This window comes from Macaca mulatta, chromosome 12 (assembly GCF_049350105.2).
Source record: "Macaca mulatta isolate MMU2019108-1 chromosome 12, T2T-MMU8v2.0, whole genome shotgun sequence".
In the NCBI taxonomy this organism is placed as follows: Eukaryota; Metazoa; Chordata; class Mammalia; order Primates; family Cercopithecidae; genus Macaca; species Macaca mulatta.
This window is the reverse complement of record NC_133417.1, coordinates 123,033,104-123,057,500: the sequence shown is the minus strand read 5'-3', so window position 1 is coordinate 123,057,500 and position 24,397 is coordinate 123,033,104. Positions and strand designations below refer to the sequence as shown.

The window sequence follows — 24,397 nt, the reverse complement described above, 5'->3', positions numbered from 1 at the left end:
GGGTGATCTTGGGTGGTCCTGAGCCTGCTGAGCTTCATTGTCAGCCTATAAAGTGAGGGGTGGGCAGGGAGATTAACTATTCCCCTAAGACCCTTCAGCTCTAAAAGCCCCAGGGCTTTTAAAAAGCTCTCTTGGCTGAGCCGACCTCCCGGGCCCTGGAGATCCCAGTTCTGCTGTCCCCCAGAGGGCCTGGAGCAGCGGAGGCAGCCGTGGGTGGGAGGCGCTCTATGTTTTATTTCAGTCTGAAGCTGACTTTCTCCATCTTCAAGGCCGCAGGCTGACATTCAGATTTGGGTTCCATGTGGGTCTCGGGCTTTGAGCCTCCATCTTTTTTTCTTGGACTCAGCAGAATGCGGAGGTGGCCAGGAGATGCCCAGCTGGCCCACCCTCCCTGGGTCCAGAGGCAAGCTTGTGGGTGACACTGGTGAGGTCACTTGCTTAGAGGACAAAGCCACCTGTGACAAGACTGACAGCACAGCCCTGAGAAAAATCTTGTTCTCTCCTGTTCACTTTCTGAAGGTGCAGTGGCTTCCCTCTGGTGTATGCTATTAAATGGAAAGAAAAACAGGTGTCTATTTATCACTCATGGACTGGTCTGTCCCTGCCCACTGGGGCCCAAGGTCCTGTTCTTGTCCGTGTTCCCAACGTGCACCTAAGTCTCCTGGGCTGCACTTGGCACCTGCCCTCTTTGCTGTTCAGAGGGTGTGTCTTCTCTGTGTGGCTCTCCTTCAGAGGTTCAGGGATTTCTCTTCAACCTCTAATTCTGCAGAACTTCAGAGCCCCTGCGGAAGCCCATTCCCCTTGAGAAAGTTCCAGAGCTCACTGCAGGCTGTGGGGAACAAAGGGCTGCCTCAATCCCTGGCTGTCTGTGGGAAGGGAAGCTGGCATGGGTGGAGGCCAAGACTGTCACAGACTGAGCCCGAGGAAGTCCCTGCCACCAATGCCAGGATGTTGCAGGAGGTCGGGGTCTTCCTGGAGCCAAATGCCAGGGTTCTCCATGGGGCCCTCTCTACCCTCATGCCTTCCTCACATCACTTCCCCTGGCAGGTTAAAACCCAGTGGGGTGCTCTGAGCCACTTCTCAGGCTCCCGCAGCTGCAAAGCTTCTGCTCAGTGTGCCGCCCTGTTTCCCCTGGATGGAGTCTGGCATTCTCCACACAAGTCGTGGGTGACAGAGAGGATCTCCAGAGACAGCACCCTAACTTTTCGATGCATATGCTGTATCTTGGGATCCACAGATGGCGTGGGTGTTCATCAACTCCCTTATTTCACCAGATCTCCCAGGGGTCCTTGGTCTAGGAAAGTTGATGTCCACTGGGCTGGAGTGTGGCCGGAGAGGTCTGTAGGGGATGCCATGGGGTAGGCTCTGGCTCAAGGACCTCCACCATGCTCAGCCTTTGCTGCAGAATATGAGGAATACCCGTCTCTCATGTTTTGGCTGCACTGACTCTCTTCCCTCACCTTTGGGAGAAACTTGGGGTCCACCTAGAACCCCTGATTTTTCACTGGGTGGTGGTGAAAGAAGAATGTCTCAATGGCTGACAGAACTACATAAAGCTTTCTAGGCTACTCAGTGTAATGCAAGAAGCACTGATGGAACAGGCACTGTTCTCTAGGGCCATTCTGTACAGCCATGCAGGTTGCACATTGAACGTCAAGAGGCATCATTCACACAGACCTTGTTGTGGATGGCACCATCTGGGAACCCGCCCTAGGGAGAGGGAGAGACAGAGAGAGAAATAAAGGCTCTTCCTCACCGAGCTCTCAGCAAAGTGGGAAGACAGACATGGACATCAGTAATGACCATTCTGTGGGTGACTGTTGTCACAGTAAAGATGTCTTCAAGGGACAACAGGAGCATGGTAGAGGTTTACCTGAGTCTGGAGGACAGTGGGGAAGAAGTTAAATTAAGGGAAACTTCCCAGGGAAGTGTGAACTGAGTCTGAAAGTGTTTACCCAGGAGGTTGGGAGTTTCACGGACAGGATGAGGGAGGACATTGCAGGGGAGGAACAGCATGTACAGAGGGGAAAGAGCGTATGAAGAGTTGAGTAGGAATAGAGTGGGGGTTGTTCGGGGTATTGAGGACAAGGAAGTGAGGCTTCAGAAGGTAGACAGAGGCCTGATGGTAAAAGGTCTGACATTTCCAGTGTGGAGGTTGGGCTTTGCCCTGTGGATGATGAGAGCTGTTGAAATGTAAAGCAGGGGATGGAGAGAGGAAAAGTAGAGAGTGCTTGGATATGCCAGGTCTAGCTTAAGAGCCTTAGCTCCTGAGTGCTATCACTCAGCAAAGCTGCACACATGCACTCAAATCCTCACCTGACAGGCCCGGAGGCTGGGCTCTGAGTGGGTTAGTGGTCAATGCAAGCTGATATGGCCATTAAGATGGGAGCTATGTTTCTGAGTGTTGGTGTGTCCGGCTGCTGAGGTGGGGTGGGAGGGCACACTTCCCTGTCTCCTCTCCAGAGCCACATCCCTTGTGGCCTCCCGGGACCCAGCCCCCCCTCCTGCCCTGGTGCCTGCCCCAGCCGTAGCCTCTCCTGCCTCTTCCCATGGCTGGGGCAGAGTGTGCGGATAAGGGAAAACGCAACCAGAACTTGCTCTCTGGGCAGGCTCTTGGCAAAGCTTCACTTCTCATCAAAGCTCACCTACCTCTCAGATGCACATGGCCTTGGATTCCCCACTCCTCCTTTTAAGGAGTTTTGCCCAGTCTGCCTCCAAACTGCCTATGTCCAGGTTAGACACGGTGCTTCTTCCTATTGGCATGGCACTGATTTTCTCCCACGTTGGGTGGTCATCACGGCTCTGGGTAATGCATTTTAATGAATTGTTATTTGCTGGACGTGGACCCAAAAGACTTTTTATCATGAAGGGATCCATCCTGAAAACCTTAATAACTCATTCACTATTCAAAACCTACCTGCTGGTCGGACAGGGAAGGGTCTGTCCTTGAGTCATCACCAATGAAGGTGACTCCTTTCTTGCAGTCGATATAGCTGGCACCTTTTATTCTTCGTGGTTGGGCCATCTGTCCTAACATCTAAATAAGCAAAACCTCCCTGCTTCTCATGAGGAACAGAAGTGGGGTTTCCTGATCTCAGAGCCCAAAGTGCTGATGAGCTGGGGTGGGTTTCTCTAATGTCCTCTAGCCATGTGTGTGCCAGGACCCCTGGAGAGCTGGCAAAAATGCAGATTCCTGGCCCCGCCCCAGGCCTCGGGCTGGAAGTCTTTGAGGATAGGGTCCTAAAATCTAGATTTTTAACAATCTCCAGAGGAGGTTCTTATGAACATCAAAATTAGAAAACAGCCGCCCTGAAACGGTGTGACTTTACCATCCCCTATTTGTTTCGTTTGTTCTTTTTCAAGTGTGTTAGATGGCTGCGTCCTTACTTTCCTGCATCCCATCCTTGGTTGCACAGCTAGTGCCACACACACCTCGGCACCCTTTGCTGGGAGGGAGCCTCGGGGAGTGGGTGCACACCCAAGTCAGCTGGGGATTTTCCTCAGAGCTTTCCAAAAGCGTGACTCGTGCGTCTGGACTATGGCGGCCCTGGAATAAAGGTCCCGTGGTGCAATCAAGCTCAGCGTCGAGGGTGGAGTCTGGGACTCTGCAGCTGCTGAGAAGAGCAGGGAGACATCCTCAAACAAAGCCAGTGGGGCCATGGAGAGATTTTGGGTTTTGCAACCACCAAGAGGAATGGGCAGGGCACTGGACCTTTCAGCCCACAAGGGCAGATGTCCAGGCTCACTGGGCTTGGGGCCTGCAGCTCTCCACCTGGGGCCGCCTGCAGCTTGTGTTTCTGCTTCAGTGTATCCCACTCCACTGTCACCCGTGACAATGCCCACAGCCCTCAGACATGCAGACCCCTCCCTCTAGCCTGTGCCCTGTTGTTCTGGATGTCCAGCCTCCTCTCATCTGAGATGCATTCCCCCGAACTGACCACTCCCTGTGTGGCTGCTGGGACTTCAAGAAGATGGTGCTGGGGGCCCCTCAGATTAAGAGCCATAAAGCCACCTCCCCAGCCTCCCTTAAGTCCCTCTCCCATCCTCCTCTACGTAATTTCACTCCTGTCCTCTCTGTCCCCCTCTGTCTTTTGCCCTTCCTGACTTGACAGATTGAAACCAACATTGTGTTCCGGCTTCTTGTGGTCCCAGTAAAAAGCTCTAATGTGGCCATGGTGGATGGGGAGAAGGGAATGATGAGAGTGTGTGTGCCGGAGTGGGGGATGGGGGACTTTTGTCTTGTCTCTGATGGAAGGAGGAGGGGCACGTGCTCCTCAGATCCTACCGCTATACTGGGGTTTCAGCAGAGCCCCCATGGGGGCTGGATAAGCCTGGGACCCGCCTGGGTATTCTCAAAACTTCCCTTGGATAGGAAGAGGAGGACAGCTCAGCAAAGGTGCTGAGTGGCCTGGAGGGTGCAATCTGGGGCCAAGAGACATTTCCATTTGTAGTTAGCAAATGAGTTAATTAAACAATTTACATCTGTTCGATTTTCTTACTATGCCTTAGTGGCTTGGCTATGATTGTTCCTGATGTTGTTGCTGCAAACAGGAGCCCACTTGGGGATAGATTACATGACAGAATAAGTTTAACATTGACATTTTCAAAATCGATGCAGAGTGGGGCTTGGCCGCAGAAGCAAGGAAGGGCTGAGATATCAGGTAGTCAATTCTCTGTCCTGCCTGGGGGATGCCTTCACAGCTCTGCCGCTGAAAGCTCTCTGTTAATCATGACTGAGATGCTGCAGGGGCGTATGTGCTTTCAGATTTGAATTTGCCCCCAGTGGCTCTCACTATGGAACATGTCTAAGTGGGAAAGCCACTGGACACACCAGCCTTTGCTTTGCAGCTCTCCACTTCTCAGACCACATGAGCATGAAGTTGGGGGATGAGGAGGCACAAAGGATGGAGGGGATCACTGGTCCAGGAGCAGAATTCTGGCATCTCACAGTGTAGGCGGCAGAGGGGGTGCCCTGGCCCAGGAGGGAGCCTGCAGCTTTCTAGGGACAGTGAGAAGGAAAGCCAGCTCTTCAGATTTCAGCCAGCTGGTCCGAGGGGCCCCATCCTCGAGAGAACCACCCCAGAGATGTGAGTGCATCAGAGGCACCTGTCTTCCGTGCTTCGCCCTTCTAGAAACGGGCAGCTGGGGTCTCTTCTTTTTTTTATTTTTATTTTTTATTTTTTGAGACAGAGTCTTGCTCTGTCACCCAGGCTGGAGTGCAATGGTGCGATCTTGGCTCACTGCAACCTCTGCCTCCCAGGTTTAAGCAATTCTCCTGCCTCAGCCTCTCAAGCAGCTGGGATTACAGGCACGTGCCACCACGCCTGGCTAATGTTTTGTATTTTTAGTAGAGGTGGGGTTTCACCATTTTGGCCAGGCTGGTCTTCAACTCCTGACCTCAGGTGATCCACCTGCCTCGTCCTCCCAGACTGCTGGGATTACAGGTGTGAGTCACCATGCCAGGCCGAGTTCTCTTTTTTGCGTAGCAAGGAGCTCAGTTTTTTGGAGGGAGCAGGCATGAAGGTCAGCCTCCCTCATCCTACAGGGAGAAGACCCCTTTAAAATGATAATAGGGGGATTGGAAGAGGCAGCTGTGCCTGGTCGTGCGTCTTAGCAGCCTTTAGGGGTCTAGGCACCGGGCCAGGTTGGTGGAGATTCAGATTGTATTTTAGCCAAAACTCCTTTTCAGTTCAGACCAGCCCCTAGCCCTGGGCCCTGGGCCGCTGCAACACTCTGGTCCTGTGTTGTCTGGGGCTGGTGTTGGCTGAGGTCCCAAAGCCTTGGGGAAAACTGGGGGCAGAGAGATGGATCTGGAGAGGTCAGTAAATGAGGAGGGCATCCAGTCCCCAGGGTGTGTGTGTGTGTGTGTGTGTGTGTGTGTGTGTGTGTGTAGGGGTATGCAAGTGCCTGGTGGGGCATCTTTGTGCTAAGTTCTCTGTGTTGTAACATGGCTGGCCTGTGGTCTGTGTGTGTGTATGTTGATTGGGATGTTCCTGTTTTGTGGTCGTCTGATCACTTGTTTTTGGCCATGGGCTTCTGTCAGAGTGTTTATTTTTAGAGGCTGCCACTTCTGGCCTCAGGGCTGATCCTTGGGCATGGTAGGAACATTTGTATTTTCTGAAATATTTGTGGCTTTCAGTATTTATTTGGGGGTGTTCCTGCCTGTTATGTGTTTATTCTAATTTGTGTGTATGTGTGTCTGTGTTTGTGATATGAGGGAGGTGTAGCATAATACAAATTACATACTCTTGGAAGGAAATTAGCTCTGATTTTAAATCTTGGCTTTATCAGGCAGCATTGTTGGCAAATAAACAGTTTCCCCTCTCAGAGGCTCAGTTTCTCCCTTGCTGTGATCGGTGTAATACTGTCTGGCTCGGAGACGATGGCTAGAGAGGATGCGCGTGTAGAGTACCCGGCAAAGTGTTGGCGTTTGGGCTGTGCTCACTGCATGGTGGCCACTGTTGTTGGTATTTGTGGGCACATGTTCATGCCAGTGCTTTCTGACTGTGGTTCTTGGCATTGTGTGGCACCCAGTGCATGCTCATGCCTGGGTGTTTCTGATTTGGGTGCTCTCTGTCTTTTTGTCTGGCTTGGAGTGTGACTGCTGGTGTCTGGCTGGAGCTGGTGTAGGCTTTGGGAAGGGTCTTTTTTCCTTGCTAACGGAGAGCCTGGATTAGAGTGAGGGGAGGTGCGTGTGTATGTGTGTGTGTGTCTGTTGGGGCTGGCGGCTGGGCTGCTGACTGTACAGGGTGTGAAATCACTGAGTTCCTCTGGGCGGGGAAGTTCTTCATTCCTGAGTCAGCCCTTTGGCTCCCAGCCACCCAGCGCTCACTTTTTCCTTCCAGAGAAAGTGTTGTTCAGGGGGGTCCTCTGAGCTGTCTGCAGACAAGAGGACTCTCTCACCCCTGAAGACAGCTTGTTTTTGTGTTCACGATCCCTAAGATGCTTCTCCTCCTGCCCTAGTCCCTGAACCCCCTGCATCAGCACCCTATATGCTCCTCATCCTCCAGCATAGGAAAAGCGTGTCCCCTCTGACACAGGGACTGTTGGCTTGGCTGAGCCACACCTTGGCCCGTTCTTCAGGGGCCCCTGGGCTGGCTCAGAGCGGTGGGATCAGGACGCTCGTCTTTGCAGACCTGCTGCGATCCTGCCTGGCGTACCTTCCCTGAACCCGCATCCCTTTCCTGGAGTCTTGGGTGGTATGGGCTGAGCTTGCTGGTGGAGGGGTGGGGGTCTATCAGGAGTGGGCAGTGCTGGGGAGGAGCTGGGAGGAGCCTCTGGAAATGTGGCAGTGGGCAGCATGAATAACGTTGTATCTCTGAATGGTTCTAGTGCATCCTTTGCATTGAGCTGGAGACAAATCTAGCTGAGGGCTAGCTTGTCTCAGAGAGTCCCAGCTCTGCCTTCAGCCTCCCTGCCACCACCACCTTGGGCATGGTGGGGCCCTTCGCTGCACCCTACTGTCCTCCTGAGTTCTCCCCCTGCTTACCTGGGCAAAGGCTATCCTCAGGGGCGACTGGCCGTCCATGCTGATACCTCTATGGGCATTCAAGGCAGTGGCTACTCTTGGCGTTCTGCCTCTAATCCAGAGTGGGAACTCCAGAAATCGAAGCAGGGGTGAGACTTTCTGAGGTGGGGTGGCGGAGGGAACCAAGGATGCGTTGGAAATGGTCATTCAGGAATTAGTGATACTTATAATGGCAATGGTTAGGGCTCCCAGCTGTTGACCTCCCACCACGTGCCAGGCACTGGTCTCGGCACATCATGTGTCAACTCGTTTAAACTCGAAGCACTGTGTGTTTAATGAATATTGGCAATTTCAGGTGGTTCAACTGGATTCTATTATGATCCCCATTTTATGGACCAGGAGACTGGCTCAGAGAGTTATTCATGCCTCTGGTCAGGAAGCTGGTGAAATGCCAGAGCTAGGTTTGGGACTGGAGCGATTTGCCCCCAGCACTTCCTGCTCAGTGCTGGGCTCCGCTGCCTGACCCTGTGTTGGTGAGGCTCTGCCCTAAAGCCTAGGGTAGAGGTATTTCTGTCATCTCCCCTTTTCCCCACCTCAGGGTGCTGAGAGGAGGTTTTAGGATGCAGGGAATGGGAGGTGTTAGCTTCTTTCTCTGGAAGAGTGGATGATACCCCTGCCTCCCACTAATGTCTGCTGTCTGTTGTCTCCGTTCCGGCTCTGTCCCTTGCAGAGGTGGTGGGACACACGCAGGGGCCACTAGATGGGAGCCTGTATGCCAAGGTGAAGAAGAAAGACTCCCTGCATGGCAGCACTGGGGCTGTCAATGCCACACGTCCTACACTGTCGGCCACCCCCAACCACGTGGAACACACGCTTTCAGTGAGCAGCGACTCGGGCAACTCCACAGCCTCCACCAAGACAGACAAGACTGATGAGCCTGTCCCCGGGGCCTCCAGTGCCCCTGCTGCCCTGAGTCCCCAGGAGAAGCGGGAGCTGGACCGCCTGCTGAGTGGCTTTGGCTTTGAGCGAGAGAAGCAAGGCGCCATGTACCACACCCAGCACCTCAGGTCCCGCCCAGCGGGGGGCCCGGCTGTGCCCTCCTCTGGACGCCATGTTGTCCCTGCCCAGGTTCATGTCAATGGCGGGGCATTAGCTTCTGAGCGGGAGACAGACATCCTGGATGATGAGTTGCCAAACCAGGATGGTCACAGTGCGGGCAGCGTGGGCACACTGTCTTCCCTGGACGGGGTCACCAACACCAGTGAGGGGGGCTACCCAGAGGCCCTGTCCCCACTGACCAATGGTCTGGACAAGCCCTACCCCATGGAGCCTATGGTCAATGGAGGAGGCTACCCCTACGAGTCTGCCAGCCGGGCAGGGCCTGCCCATGCTGGCCACACGGTCCCCATGCGGCCCTCCTACTCTGCACAGGAGGGTTTAGCTGGCTACCAGCGGGAGGGTCCCCACCCAGCCTGGCCACAGCCAGTGACCACCTCCCACTATGCCCATGACCCCAGCAGTATGTTCCGCTCTCAATCCTTTTCGGAAGCTGAACCCCAGCTGCCCCCAGCTCCAGTTCGAGGGGGAAGCAGCCGGGAGGCTGTGCAGAGGGGGCTGAATTCATGGCAGCAGCAGCAGCAGCAGCAGCAGCAGCCGCAGCCGCAGCCTCAGCCTCGCCCACCTCCACGCCAGCAGGAAAGAGTCCACTTGGAGAGTCTTGTAGCCAGCAGGCCCAGCCCTCAGCCATTGGCAGAGACCCCCATCCCCAGTCTCCCTGAGTTCCCGCGGGCAGCCTCCCAGCAGGAGATTGAACAGTCCATCGAAGCACTCAACATGCTGATGCTGGACCTGGAGCCAGCCTCCACTGCTGCCCCACTACATAAGTCCCAGAGTGTCCCCGGGGCCTGGCCAGGGGCTTCTCCACTCTCCTCCCAGCCCCTCTCCGGATCCTCCCGTCAGTCCCATCCACTGACCCAATCCAGATCTGGCTACATCACCAGTGGGCATTCGTTGGGAACCCCTGAGCCAGCCCCACGGGCCTCTCTGGAGTCTGTCCCTCCTGGCAGGTCTTACTCACCTTATGATTATCAGCCGTGTTCAGCTGGGCCTAACCAGGATTTCCGTTCAAAGAGCCCAGCCTCTTCCTCCTTGCCTGCCTTCCTTCCGACCACCCACAGCCCTCTAGGGCCTCAGCAACCCCCAGCCTCCCTCCCTGGCCTCACTGCTCAGCCTCTGCTCTCACCAAAGGAAGCGACTTCAGATCCCTCCCGGACTCCAGAGGAGGAGCCATTGAATTTGGAAGGGCTGGTGGCCCACAGGGTAGCAGGTAAGAGGTATTCTGTTCTGACTCCTTCTACCCCTTCCTTATTTGGTCTTCCTGGGGAGAGGTACAGGTCCAGCCATGACCCCTAAGCAGGTGTTGCTTTCACTGGTGGGAGGAGGGTCTCTGGAGCCTACATGTTAGCCAGTTATCCCTTCCCGCATTCATTGTCTGATAGGCACCAAGTCAGACACCAAGTTTCAAAGTTCAATGTCAAATAATTCCTGCCCTCAAGGAGTTTACAGTCTAGTGAGTGGACAGGTACACAGACAGATGATTTCATTAGAGAGTAATGTGTACTGTGACAGGACAGAGGTGGGACCAAGAACCCAGAGCCTGGGAAAGCAAAGCTTACCACCTAGGGCAGTCAGGGAAAGCTTCCAGGAGGTGGTGACTTTGGGGTTGGAGTACAGACTTTCTAGACAGAGAGGAGACTCTGCAATTGCCTGTCATGCTGTCTGTCCTCAGACTTCAGTTCCTTGGGGGAGATGTGGAGAAGGCTGGAGGGAGGTCTTTATAGACTCAAATTCCCCCTTAGGCCCCACTCCCAGAGGCCACAAAAGAGCTGAGAGGGTATCCTCAGGCCCTTAGGCTCTATCTGCTGGGGCCTCTCAGGATATTGTCTTTGAGGGGAGGCCAAGTTTCCCCTTCCAAGTCAGTTTTCCTGTTGGTCTTTGCTGAGAACCAGCCCTGTATGGGAAGCAGGCACCGAGAGAAAAAGCTCTTTTTCCTGTCGGAGAGTGGGCCTTTCTTTTGGGAGAGAGGAAAGTGGGACACTCAGAAGAGCTTTTGGGGAGACAAAGGCAAGAAATGGCAGCATGTCCAGGGCCATGTTGGGAGGGACAGCTGCGAGGTTCCCTTCCCATAGGTCTAAGCCTATGCCCATTCCACAAGGGTGGCTGAACTTGGCAGGAAGACCTGTTGGGTGACTTTATTCTGGAGGTGAAGCCCAGACAGGGGTGGACCAGAGACTGTGGGTTTGGGTGGACCTTGTGCCAGCCCCTCAGCTGACAGGGTGGTGGGAGCTCAGCGAGGAGGAGAGGAGCCTGGGCAGCTGTCTCTGTCCTCCACCCCTTTTCCTAAATTTAGGGGAAGCTGAGTCACCATGCCAGCTGCAGGGAGGGAAGGAGACACCCTCCCTGGAGATGGACCGTGGGTTTAGGGAAGCAGCTTGGGGCAGGCCAGCTGGCTCAGGACCTGGTGTGGGGGCACAGGCTCCCTGCTCCTGTACTTCAGAGCAGAGCAGAGTCCCCAGCTCCACTATTGGTATAATAGCTTGAAATTGGCCATTGTGGGAGTATTTACACCATAGAAATTGGCAATCAGCCTTACCTCCCATAGAGAGCTGAACTAGCAGTAACCATTCCTTTTACCTGAGCATAGGAACACAGGATGAGCAGCTCTTAACTCTAGGGATGAAACGCTCCGTGGGTGGTCCAGGTGGGCTTTGACTTCTGCCTCCTCCTGCATCTGGGCCCCTGAGATAAAGACACCCCCCTGGCTTTGTCAGCAGAGACCCTTTTCTTCTTGGTTTTGTTGAGGGGAGAGGGATGGGGCTCGCTGAATTCCCTGGGAATTTAATTCCCCTCCCAATATTTTGTGAGGTTGGAGTGGTGGCCTAAATTTTAGTGACATGTTAGTCTAATGAGGGGCAGGATCCAGGAGCCTTCTCTCTGGGGGAGCAGAATACATTTCCTCCCCTACAAGAACCCTTCCATGTAGCTCTCCTGGAGTTTGCTCAAGAGGAGGCCATAACCCTAATGGCCCTAGGAGGATGCCCATCTTGTAGTGGACTGCCTTTTAGCCCTTTCTCTCCTACCAGCTTTCGAGGGCTTCACTGTCAACTTCCATATTCTGTAGCCTCTCAGGCTTTGGCTGCCATGAAATCTTAGGGAGGGAAGGATACTGTTGGCACAATGTTCCCATTCCTTAACCCTGTTTCCGTTTCCTCCATCAACTGGGAGTGACTCAGGAGAAGGGATGAAATGTATAGAGGGGAGAGTTATGTTTGGTTCCCAGGGCTATGAAGTTGCCTCTTTGGTTCAAGCCCTGTCATTATAACAGAATTTATGTCAGCAGGTCCTGCATGTGTAATTTCCTTAGTAGCCTTTCAGGGTATCTGCAGTACCTGTGTAGATGAAGGCAGACAGACAAGATCAATGTGTAGAACAGTCTGGGAGGCAGGGAAGATAGATTTCAGCACTACTTCTTTCTGCTCTTTCTACATCTCTGCTGTAAGAAGCTGTAACATATGCTTTGACATGGTAACCTAGGAAGCTCAGATCCGTGGGAGAACCTCTTCATGGCCATGAACTTGATCTGGTTTCTCCTGGCTTTCCTCCTCCAGGTCTGCCTTTTCCCCATTGGCTGTCCTCCATACCTCAGTCTCATGTCCCTGGTTTATTCCACTTTGATCCAATCACCCTTGTGTCTTATTCCAGTTTAAGTCATAGAGAATGTAGGGGCAGTTTTCTAATTTGATAAAGGGTAGGGACCAGAAGCCTATAGCATGCATCACACTTTCCTGTGGAGCACTGGAAGCATTCCTATTAGAGCCAGGGATAAAATAAGGATGTCTGTTATCACCACGTACATATAACATTGTATTGGATGTCCTAGCTAGTGCAATAAGACAAGAAAAAGAAATAAGAGTCAGAGTTGGAGAGTCCAACTGGGTTATCTTATGCCCCGATTGTGTGACTGGACTGATCTCAGATGTCTCTAGAGGTAGAGATTTCAATGCATGTTGGAAATCAGATATAGATCTTATCCTTAAGGAGTCTAGAGTTTAGAAGGGGGAAAAGGAACTGGAACTTTAAAATAGTCTTTTGTAATAAGAGAGGTAAGGAGAAAGCTCTGAAAGAGAGAGGTGAAGCGATCACTATCAGCTAGAGCTGGGGGAGGCAGTGTTAAGTGTGGTTTTTAAATTGAGCCTTGGAAGATGGATAGGATTTTGAAAGTAATTGGGATCACTGGGCAGAGAGGGTTCACAGTGAAGACAGGAGAGCAAAGAAAATGTTTGGAGCATGGCAAGTAGATTGAGAACATGTAGTCTCTGTGAGGGACAGGTCAGGATAGGTAGCCTGGGGTCTGTCTCTTGATGGTCTTCAATACCAGACTAAGGAGCTTGCATCTTACCTGGCAGCAATGTAGGAAGCCATTCCTGTGGTTTCATAGGGGTAACATGCCATGACCGGAGCTGAGGTTCAGGATGATGTGTCTGGTGGGTCTGGGCAGGAAGGACACTACATGGGAGAGACTTTGAGCCAGGAGATGCTGGGAGATTATTAGATAGCCTAAGTGATGTGGGGCTGGATTAGGGTGCTGACCATAGGAACACAAATGAAGAGATGATGCCATGGATCCTGTGGGAGTAGAACCAATGCACTTATGTGTTGATTGACTGGAGTGGGTGAGGGAGAGGGTTCATCAGGAATGATTCTGAGCTCCATGAATAGAAATAGAATGATGGTTCTGTTAACAAGCAGGAAGGCAGAAGGAGGACATTGGGTGGAAGATGAAGCCTTGGTGTTAGACATGTTGAGTCCTCCGAGGGGACAGTAGAGCCTCCAGGGAGAGACGTATGGAAGGCAACTGAACTTTGGAATTGAGCTTGAAAGAATGGGAAGAGCTGCAGGTTTTGGAATCATTCTCACAAAGGTGATGGTTAAAGCTTTGGGTGTATATGAGATCTCAATGTCAGAGGGCTTGGAGAGAAAATAACTTAGGATGGAATGGCCACGAAGAGAGGTAGAGGCTGCAAAGGGGCTGAGAGTGAGTGCTCGGGTGGTGGCAGGAGACCAGGACAGCATGTCATCACAGAAGTCAAGACAGTAAAGGGTTTCACGGAGGAAGGGCAGGAGGTTAGCAGTGTCAGCCTGGAGAGATTATGAGGAGGACTGAGAAAAATCCACCGGACTTGCAAATTAGGCAACCCTGTGTAAAACATCAAAGGCATATTTTTAGTGCGTGTTGGTGACAGAAACCAGACTATGGGGGATTGAGGATGAGTGGAGAAGGAGTGAAGACAGCAAGCCAACTACTCTTTTGAGTGGTTTTGTGATAAGAGGGGAGAGAGTGGTAGCTAAAGAGGATAGTGAGAGATTGGGGACTTTTTTGTAAATATAAGAGTCATGAGAATGTTTGTATGTAGAAGAGGAGGGGAGTAGGTTGGACATGTGGGGAGGAAGGACAAGAAAAAGAAGAGAAAGAAAGAAGTTGATAGAATAAGGTCTCTAAGGAGGTAAGAGGGGATAGGCCTAGGAGTCCACATAGGTAAATTAGGCTCAACCAGGAGGTAAGATGCCTCTTCATGAAATTAGAATAAAGGATAGATAAAGATAGAGGGAAATACTGATGTCAAGATTTGGGAGCTTGAATTGAAAACCCTTGGTTTTTTTTTTTCACATTTTGTTCTGAAAATAGGAGATGAGTTCAAGGCTCATTCAATCATTCATTCGACATGAACTTCTAATGTGTGCTACTTGCCAGTCTAGGCTTTGTGAAAATGGTGGCAAACAGGACAAATAAAGATCCTTGCCCTTATGGCAGAGATGGATACTAAACAAATAAGCACATATACATAGGTTATGTCAGATAGGTGATACGTGCCATTGAGATAAAGCAGTGAGAGGTAGGGGGTGGCTGGCTGCACTTTCCATGAGATGATCAGGACTGGGCAGTGAGAGATGAGCACCATGGAGCAACAAGTGCAGAGGCCCCGACGCAGGAGTGTGCCTGGTGTGGCTGGAGCAGAGTGATCAAGGGAGGCATAGCAGGACACAAGTTCAGAGAGGAAATGGGAATGGGGACAGCTTACAGAGAGTCTTCGAGGTGATTGAAAGAGTGGTGGCTTTTACTCCATATGGCATGAGAAGCCTTAGGAAGGATTTGGGCCCAAGAGTGACATCATCTGACTTGTTCTGAATTGACCAGGGTGGGCAGGATGGAAGGAGGGAGAGCAGTTAGGTGGCTGCTGCTGGGCAGTGGCCATGGAACGGGGAGAAGAGTTTGGATTGTGGACATATTTTGGAGGTGGAGCCAACAAGATTACTGATAGATTACACATGGAATGAGACAGAAAGAGAAAGGTCAGAGACAACGCTTAGGTTTGGGGCCTGAGCAACTACAGAATGGAGTTGCTCTTTATTGAGATGGGTAACAATGTACGAAGAGCAGGTTTCAGGGGAACACTAGAAACATGATTTTTGGACACATTAAGTTTGAGATGACCATGAAATGTCTGCAGAGGTTAAGGAGGAGAGGCTGGAACTTAGAGATGTGGGAATTGTCAACGTATACATGCCAGGTAAAGCATAGCACTGGGCAATGTCACCGAGGGGTTGAGGACAGGTAAGGAGAGGTCCCAAGGATGGAGTCCTGGAGCCTCCCATGTTTCGAGACTACAGATAAGAGAGGGAACCAGCATAGGAACTGGCATGGAGCAGCTTGTGAAGGAGAGGAAAGGTAACATAGCTGAAGCTCTGGGGGCCAGGGCAGGGGCAGTGTTGACCACTCATGTGGCCCCTGTGGTGTGAAGGTGGGTTAGGAGTCAACAAGGGGCAAGGAAAGGATAACATAGCATGTCCTTCTAGTGCATCTGAGAAGGTTCATCTTAAGGACTTTTCTGGTGATGACCAGGAGCTGGGGGCCAGAGCAGAAAAGCACAAAGTGTTCCCCAGGAAAGAGGATCACTCAGATGGCTGTGGTAAGGAGCCAGAGTGTGAGAGAGGGTGACCCTTGGGCTCAGGCTGGGTGTGTTACCTGGGTCCAGGGAGAGGCAGGTGCCCAGGAAAAGAGGGGTGGTGCAGGGACAGGCCTGCTGCCTATGGGAGCAGGTGAGGGACACGTGAAGTCTCCTGGTCCCATGCGGGCACCTTTGCTTCCACCCTGGGGTTAGAAGAGAGGGACACACTGTGGTGCTGGCCAGCAGGAGGTCCATCTGCCTTTTAGAGAAGCAGGACCTTGGATCCCCCTCTCTTCCTGTCTGACACCTTCCCCATCTCCCTCCAGTGTGTGCCCAGATCCCAGAGTCAAAACACCAACTAATCTTGATTTTCTCTTTGTTTTTGTTTTGTTTTGTCCTGTTTAATGCCCCGTCCCCTTCATTCTCTGTGTTTCCCATGTTCATCTGTTCCCCGTGCTGTTGGTGGGGTGCCTGCCTTGCACCATATCCTCCCTTCCTGCCTGCCTCCCACTCCTGCTGGCTCCCCTGGGGTGGGGGTGGGCAGCATACAACGCCAAGCTGCAGGGCATCGGACACAGTGGCAGCTTCCCGCCCCCTCCTCGCCACCAGCTCCGATCTTCCTCCCTCTCCGGTGGGTGGCTCTCCTTCCCCCTTCTGCCTTTCCAGTTCTTTGGCCCACTTTTGAGCATCAGTTTCTCTCTTTTTCACTCCTTCTCCACGTGCTATTCCTTCCAAACCTTTCCCACCTTCTTCCTTCTCTCCTCTGTCTTGTCTTCTCCCTCTTCTGTTGTTCTCTGGTTTCCATCTGTTTCTCCTTCTCCTCCCCCATTTCTCACTATCCTCTCTTCTGTCTCCTCACTTACTTCTCCATCCCTCCTCTCTCCAGCCCTCTCTCCCTCCTCTCTGCATGAGCCAGAGCTCACGTCTGCATGAACATGGGCCCCACGCTAGCCTTAGCCTTGCCTGCTGGGAACAATGTCTGGAATGACTAGACTAACATTCAGAGTCCCCTGCGGAGATACAGGCCTTTGCAATGAGGGTGCTCAGTGAGGGCTCCGGACAGTTCAGCACTCCGGCCACCCTGGCTAGACTGCCTGGGCTGCAGGGCTAGGTCTCAGCAGGAGCCAGGCTGAGCTTTGCTTGGGGCCACCAGACACAACATAGAGTGGTGCCCCAGCCCCTGCTGCTCTGTCCACTCTTAAGCATGGCACATCCTGGGGACAGCATACCCCTTTGGTCCCACTCCTAATCTCTGATCCCATGGCTAAGAGTCAGAAGCCCTGGGTTGGGGTCCTGGCCCTGCCTGAGACCACCTCTGCGACTTTGGGCAAGTCTCTTAACTACTTAGAGCTCAATTTCCCAATCTGAGAAGTGGACAGACGATAGTCCTGTCCTGTTGTGTATTTTGCACGGGATTTGACATGCCCTGGACCTCGTGGATGCTTCATTGGGGTCACGGTAGTTCATTTGAGAATGATGCCATCCACTAACATCTACCTCTGACCTCTGGGAGACGCAGGCCCTTAGGTGTTGAGCCCGGGCCAGGGAATCACCTCTTCCTTCCCCTGCTCTTCTGACCCTGGAGGCTGGGTCAGGGAAGATGCCGTGCTCAGGCTTGCCCCACACCATGGCCCTGAGCAGCTCCAGGAAAAGGCCTAGGGGTGATGGGAACTGTTGATTCCCAATGGCAGTATCTGGTGCCTCCATGGCCCCTCCTTCTCCCAGTCCAGGGATGATCAGGAGATGGCTCTAGCAGACTGCTCCCTTCAACCGCCCCTCCCTCCTCTCTTCTCCCTCTGCCCTTCTCTCAGCCCAGTGGTGGGGAGTGCAGTGTTCAGCAGGGCCTGGGTAGGGGCAGGTTCTGGGATGGTGGGCCTGCCTTAAGGGGAGCTGGCATGGCTTGCCCTAGGGCTGCTAGTGTGATCGCCGTGTGGCTTTCCGGTGCCCTGGCCCAGCAGGTGGCCTTCGCTTCCGGAGCCCCAGGCATGCTGTCGGACACCCAGCCCTGCCACCTGGAGCTGAGGAATCCAGTCTTTTGGAAACCGGAAGACTGGAAAGAAGAGCTGGGTCTGTGAGGGTGGCAGTGGCCAGTCTTGGGGGTGCAGAGGAGGCACATCATGAAGCCTGACACCAGCGTACTCGTCCGCGTGATCCAGGGGCGGCGGGCAGCAGTGCTTTGCCAAAGTACATGTATCGGTCTGTGTCAGGGCTACAGCTCCCAGAATTGCAGGGTGTGTGAGTGTGCGTGTGAGTGTGTGTGTGTGTGTGTGTGTGTGTGTGTGAGATGAAGGGATTGCCTCCAGCAGTCCGGCCCACGCTAGGGGAGCCTTGGAGTGAGCTGTTGTCCAGCACAGCACTGTCCTGGCAGCAGAGTGACGCCTCCCTGGGAAGGGGGCTGCTCTGGTGTCGTGCTCCTCAGGACTGGGGGCCTGTGTGGAACCCTGGGGCCAGGGTAACTGCTCATCCTGGCAGGGCTGTGGGGAAGGCCTGATGCCCATGTATGAAGCAGCCCTTAGAGGACCCCCAGGGCTCCTTGAACATAGGGTGTTAGGATCCTAAAGACACTTTGTTGTCATAAGGGCACCCCAGCCTTCTCAGCTTCCTGGGAGCTTCTCTTCCTTTCTTCCTCTGGCCACATGGCCTCCTGCTGGGACAGGGGCTGGCCCTAGAGGTTCTGAGGGTGACCGAGTGGCCCCACTATGTACCCCCATCATCCCAGTGTCCTGCTGCCATTTCTGTTAGGCTGTGTGTGTGTGTGTGTGTGTGTTTGTGTGTGCACATGCAAGCATGCACATGTGTGTCTGTGCAAGGCACCTGCCTCTGCCTGGGTGGGTGTAGGAGATGGAGGCCCTGAGAGAGAGAATGGGGCCAAAGACTGAGAAAGTCCTGGGGTGGAGGGTAGTGGTGGGAGGGAGGGAGGTGGGGAGAGCAGGCCTGTTTTTGTTATCGGTCAGCCTCTGGGACGTGAGAGGGTGTTCTCTCCCTGACACTGGCTGTCAGCTTGTGTCCAGACACCCCAGCTTGGCTAAGGAACAATGGGGCTCTCTTCTCTCCCCTCTGCCATGCCAGTCTCCCCTCCCATAGAGCAAGACAAGAGAGAGGGAACATGTCTCTCCAGATACTCCAGGCAGATCTGGGCTTGCCAAGGGGGACAACAGTGGGACACTGTGTTCAAAGAATGTGAGTGGCCCTGACTGGCCATTGGTGCCATGGGGCCATTGGTGCTCTGCAGGGGGAGGGGCTGGCCCCGTGGGAGTGGAATGCAGGGTCTTCCCCCTTCCGTAGAGGGAGGTGCTGCCCTGCAGCTCCTTAGCTCTTTGGAGGTCATTCCCTCCATTTCCCTGCCTCTGGTCAGAACATGCTCCCACGTGCCATTCTGGTGGTGACGGAGAGAGGATTGGGAAGGTGCAGCTCACCTTCAGATGGCTGACTGCCTCATGCCAGGATCTCACATTCTCTACGGTTGTCAGGTGCCCCCTGCACCCCAGGCTGCTGCAGGCATCCGTGGCCCCTGAACGTGGAGAAAGCTTTGGGAAGTTTGGGTAGAATGTTCTTGGTTTTTCCAGGAGATTCGGTGCCTCAAATGCAAACAGATCTATTTTTTAAGGGCAAACGTCAGATCCCCCAGCAGGGAAACTGGCCACACCTTGAAAAGGCAGAGGGATCTGCCAGAAAGAGCTGCTGGGGGCAGAGAAGCCCGGAACTGAGATCAGCCCTAATGCATTTCTTTTAACCTTGGGGCTGAACTCAGTTCCAAACCCCAAGAGCGTTTCCCAAATGGGCTTCTTCTGTCACAATTATTGTTAGAAAATCAATGGCTATGTCTGTTTCTCTCTAATGTTTTTGCCAGGAATGAAACCAGTGGCAGTGTTGGTCCAAGCTGCCCAGGAGACCTGAGTGGGATGGGGGCTCTGGGGAGCTAAGGCCTGGGAGTGTGGGGTTGCTGCAGGAAGCAAGCTGGCCACCCTTCCCAAAACCACACTGCTCTTTTCTCCAGGTAGATGCTCCTGGCAGCCCCTGGCTGGGTCCAATGGGACTCCTATTTTTCTGTTCTGTGAATAAGGGCTCTTCAAGGCACGGGGCTTATTTGCTTTAAGTGGAACAGTTTGTAAGTGGCAGAGTGAGGTCAGCGTCCAGTTTACTGTCCCCATCCTGGGTGCTATTTTCTTAGCTGAGATGGCAGCAGGGCTGCCCCTGATTAATAAAGAGCCCAAAGCGGAGACTCAGGGCATCTCTCGGTACCTTCTGCATTTGATGTGCAAATGCCGGTCCTGCTGCTCTCCCGACGCACCCCCACCCCCGATTATGGGAGCCCCTGATTATGGGAGAGTATGAGGGCGTGTCTCAGAGCGGCTTTGCCTATGTGAGTGTGAGTGTGTGTCTGCCTGTAGGCTTGGCAGCTGGCAGCCTGCTGTTCATGACAAGTAGGAAGTCTTCACAGGTGGTGCTGTTTGTGGCAGCCTTTGTGGCTGTGCCAGACTAGGGGTGCTGGGAGGCGCGCCTGAGGACATGCAGTCCTCACTGTGGATGGCAGAAGATGTTTCTGTCTGAACGAGGGTGATTTCTGCTTGGCTGTACTGGCACATTCCTCGGGGCTGGCAGTGTGTGTGCATGTGTGCACATGCACTGACCCATGTGACCTGGGGCCTTTGGTAAGTCCTAGCGGTGGTGAAAGCAGGGCTGGGAATCTCTTCCCAGAAGATATTCAGGACCAGAAGCCCACACTTCAGGCTGGGTCTTGGCCTCTGGGACCCAGGAAGTGAGTTTTCTAGGATTCTGGGAACCAGCTCAATGAGGCAATGGATTCCATGCCTCAGCCCAGCTGTGGGAAGAGGGAGTGGGAAGGAAGGAGGGTGAGATTAACAGCATCCCCAGGCCTGTGGAGTGGGATTGAGATGGGAAGTACAGAAAAGCAGATGGAGCACATGACTTCTCTCTGCCTGCTCTTCAGCTGGGAGGGACACGGTGGGATCTGCCGCCATCTTTGGGGCGGGGAGCTAAGGGGCCAGTATAAGGGGAGTTGGTAAGAGGTTCAGCGGTACACCGGATGAAATTGGGGAACCCCAGAGAAAGCCAAAATTATCCCAGAGGCCAAGTGAGGCTGGGGACTTCGTAACAAGGCTTAGTCATGTCTTTGTTTCTCCTTGGGAGCACCATTTGCAAGATGATGCAATTTAGCTCTTTCCAAGAGTTCTTCCCCACAGGCTTGATGTTGCTGGTTGGTTGATGCAGTTGCCTTGGAGACTCTCTTTTCCCTCCACCTCCCCTCCCTTGTCTGGAAGCTCTGGCCCTCCGCCTCCAGGGGTTGGAAGTAGTTGACATCTGTTTCTTGTATCAGTCCTTTGTGTTCTTGGTCTCAGCCCTGTGTGGAGAGATTCCTGGTGAAGTCTGAGCCAATCTAAGCAGATCCCCTCTCCTGCAGAGAAAACCTGGGGTGTGAACAGAGTTGGGCCCAGGAGGGCTGAGGGCAAGACACTGGGGGATGGCAGGCCAGCCCCAGCTTGGCCTCTGAGCTAGGAGGCACTGCCTTCTCTGAAGGGATTAGGCCGATGGATCATTTCTTACACAAAACGCTCATTGTCCTCTACACCCTGCTTTCCTCCCAGGGGTGCAGGCTCGGGAGAAGCAGCCTGCAGAGCCCCCAGCCCCTCTGCGGAGGCGGGCGGCCAGTGATGGACAGTATGAGAACCAGTCTCCAGAAGCCACATCCCCTCGTAGCCCTGGGGTTCGCTCCCCTGTCCAGTGTGTCTCCCCCGAGCTGGCTCTTACCATCGCTCTCAATCCTGGAGGGCGGCCCAAAGAGGTGAGTCCTTAAGCTGTATCTTGGGGCCACAGAGGGTAGTGGTGCCCACTTCAAATCTCCAGAAACCTGATGGGCAACTTGGCACTGATGTCAGTATACTCAGTGATCTGTACCCCCTGCGTCCTCACCCAAACTCTCTTCTCTGACGTGTGGAATCTGGGGCCCATTTCCTTCCTTAAATAGCTTTAAGTCCCTACTTCTTGCATTAATATTGAGATCAAAGTTTCCTTTTTGATTCCTAGAGAGTACCTTAATAAGGTGGTAAGAATCCTGGGCATGATATAGGTGAACACAATTTCAAAACTCCAAACTAAATCCTGGAGAGGGGAAAAATTATTTTTGAACCCTTTGCAGTTATAAGGTTTTTCTCAGGAGCTTTAATTTTCATTCCAAAAGGTTTGCATTTCTAAGACATTTCAGTAGTTGAAGGCAGTGAGTCTCAAACTACAGCATGAGTAAACCAAAAGGGAGTTTGTTAAAACTGTAGCTTCCCAAATCCTCCTCCAGAGATTCCAGGGTAGTAGATCTGGATGGGACCCGGGAATCTGCATTCTAAATGTGTGCCCTGGAAGATTCAGATGTAGGTGGTCCACGGGCCACATTGAGGGAGCGAGTGTACTGGCCTATAAAAGCCAGGCTAATGAGTCATTCTGTATAGAAGGGGCTTGTGGATATCTTTTCTCTCCTGCCCTGAGCACCAGTGAGGAGCCAGTCTGACGAGGGGATTTGGGGGCTGGTTAACTCACTGTCCTCATACCCCAGGTCATCTGAAGGGGAAACTTCTCCTTCTCATGGTTTCCCTCTTTTTCTGCCCGTATTATCCCACAGCCCCATTTGCACAGCTACAAGGAGGCCTTCGAGGAGATGGAGGGAACCTCCCCGAGCAGCCCACCGCCGAGTGGGGGTAAGAATTCCCTGTGAAGCTTGTCTTCCCTGTGTCCCCTTCAGCCCCTCAGCTCAACCCTGCCTGTGGGAGTGCCCCAGGCCTGAGGGTTGGAGGTGACAGTGCCCCAGGTGGGGCCAGAATGTGCTGCTCCTCACCCCCATGGCCCCTTCTCTTCCATTGTTTGTGGCCATTGTCTTCCCCATCGTCCACGCTCATACATCTAAGGGTGCAGCCGCCCGAGTTTTAGGGTCCAGACTGAGTGACCGTGGGACTCTGGGCTCCCACATTGCAGAGTTTTCTTACTTGTTTAGAGTCTTGTTACCGTCCACACTCAAAAGACCCCACCATCTTAGCGTGACTCTTTGTGACTTGACTTTGGCTTTGTTTCTGACCTCCATTTCTGCCTGTATCCAGACACCTCTTCTATTACAGGCAACCTATTTAGCTTCTACCAAGGAGAGAGGGACCCAGGACCCTCAGGCTGACACAGCCCCCAGCTTATCCATCCTTGGCCTCCAGGCAGAGGCATTTAGCCCCCAGCCCCTATACACTTACTGGGGAGGCAGATCCCCAAAGGACAGAGACACGTCCACCTAAAGCCAAGACCCAAATGAGCCGAGGCATGGGGCAGTGTTCCTTTTTATAGAAGAGACATGAAGAGGAACTGGAGGAGGTGGTTGTGGGGAAGGAAGTGATGGATTAATACCAGGCCGCGAGGGACTCAGTGTACTCAGGAGAGGCCTGGGTCAGCACAAGAAGGAGACACTGGTGCTGTTCAGGGATCAGGTTGGCTGGGCCTGGCCCAAGCTATCCACTGGCAGTGGCGAGAGGAGGGAGAACTGGAGCTGGCTGTACATTCCCCTGGGGGCTGGCTGTCCTGTACTGGAAAGGAATGTGGCAATGTACGTGGCCCATGTGCCAGCAGAACTTGTGTTGGCTGCCATCTTGGGCATGAGGAGGCTGAAGCTGTGACTGATTGGCGGCCCCTGGAAGCTGTGGCTCTCCCTTGAGCAGTACTGTCCAATGGAAATATAATATGAGCACATTTATAATAAAATTTCTCCAGTAGTCACATTAAAAAACATAACAGGAAACTGGCTAAATTAATTTTAATGACATTTTTGTTAAATCCAAAATATCCTTTCAATAGGCAAATAAGTCAATAAAAATATTGAGCTATTTTACAATCTCTTAAAAAATGTAAGAAGAAACTGGTGAAATTCATTTTACTATGTTTTATTTAACCCCAGTCTAGAATATTAGCATTTCAACATATAATCAATGTGAAAAAGAATGGGATGTTTTGTGTTCTTTTTCATAGTCAGTCTTTAAAACCCGGTGTGTGTTTCACACTTATGGCATATCTCCGTTCACTCTAGTCACTCTGTAAGTGCTCTGCGGCCATGTGTAGCTTGTGGCTGCTGTGCTGGACAGGGTGAACCTAGAGCAGGTGACACGAGAGTCAACGCTGCAGCCTCTTGTGGCCGCGGGGAACCTCTCTCCCAGGCCTTCACTTTCCAAGCTGACATCTGCTTCCATTCACTGTTAGCCCTAAATGGCCAGGGAAAGGGCATCACCCTGCCTGGGGTGGGAGCCACCTGGGCTGTGCTAGAACTGGGTTTTGCCACCTTCTCTCCCTCCTCTTGGCCAGCCATGGGTGCCTTGGCGAGAAGAAGTCAGAGGTTCCACAGACACACAGGGTTAGGGAGAGAAGACCGAAGGCAGAGAAAACGTGTGGAATTTTTCTCTCAGGAAGCAAAAGGCTTGCCTGGCTTTAGTGTCGCCCACTCATCTGCCTCAGCAGAAGGGCCCACTTGCCCAGGAACCGGGGGAATGAGGAATTCAGGAGCTGGAGGTGAACAAGGGAGGAACCAAGAGAGAGTTCCTGCCCTGTCTGGTCCTCTCGTCTCGTTCACCTCCTCGTGGGCCCACCTGTGCCTCCGCTGCACCAGTTGGTTAAACATGCACATACCTGTGGGCTGGGGCTGCTTCGTGATTATTCCACGAACGACTGTCTCTGAGGCCAGGTGTATTATTTCATAATTAATTTCATTCAATCGCCATTGGTTTGACAAACATTAATAAGTGTTTGATAGGTGTCTATGAGCAAGACACCATGATAGGGAAGAGGGGGTGTGGCAGTGGTAGAAACAGAATCTGTGTGTGTACATCTGTGTGTGTGTGTGTGTGTGTGTGTGTGTAAAGACAGAGGGAGGATAGACAGAGACGTGAGG

At 52.9% G+C, this 24,397-nt stretch overlaps 1 protein-coding gene across 36 annotated transcripts in view; it reads left to right on the top strand.

The window, feature by feature from the left end:
* Positions 1-24,397, top strand: part of TNS1 (tensin 1) — a 213,511-nt gene that overhangs the window by 154,651 nt on the left and 34,463 nt on the right. For 22 of the 36 annotated variants that reach the window (XM_028831100.2, XM_077957541.1, XM_077957540.1 and 19 more), the window contains 3 exons: positions 8,199-9,794; positions 21,081-21,277; positions 22,106-22,181. In XM_028831100.2, coding sequence (XP_028686933.2) covers positions 8,199-9,794; positions 21,081-21,277; positions 22,106-22,181 — 1,869 coding nt within the window. Of the gene's footprint in view, positions 1-8,198; positions 9,795-16,018; positions 16,106-21,080; positions 21,278-22,105; positions 22,182-24,397 lie in introns of all 36 variants that reach the window. The other 14 variants (XM_015110937.3, XM_077957531.1, XM_077957530.1 and 11 more) reach the window with 1 other exon arrangement.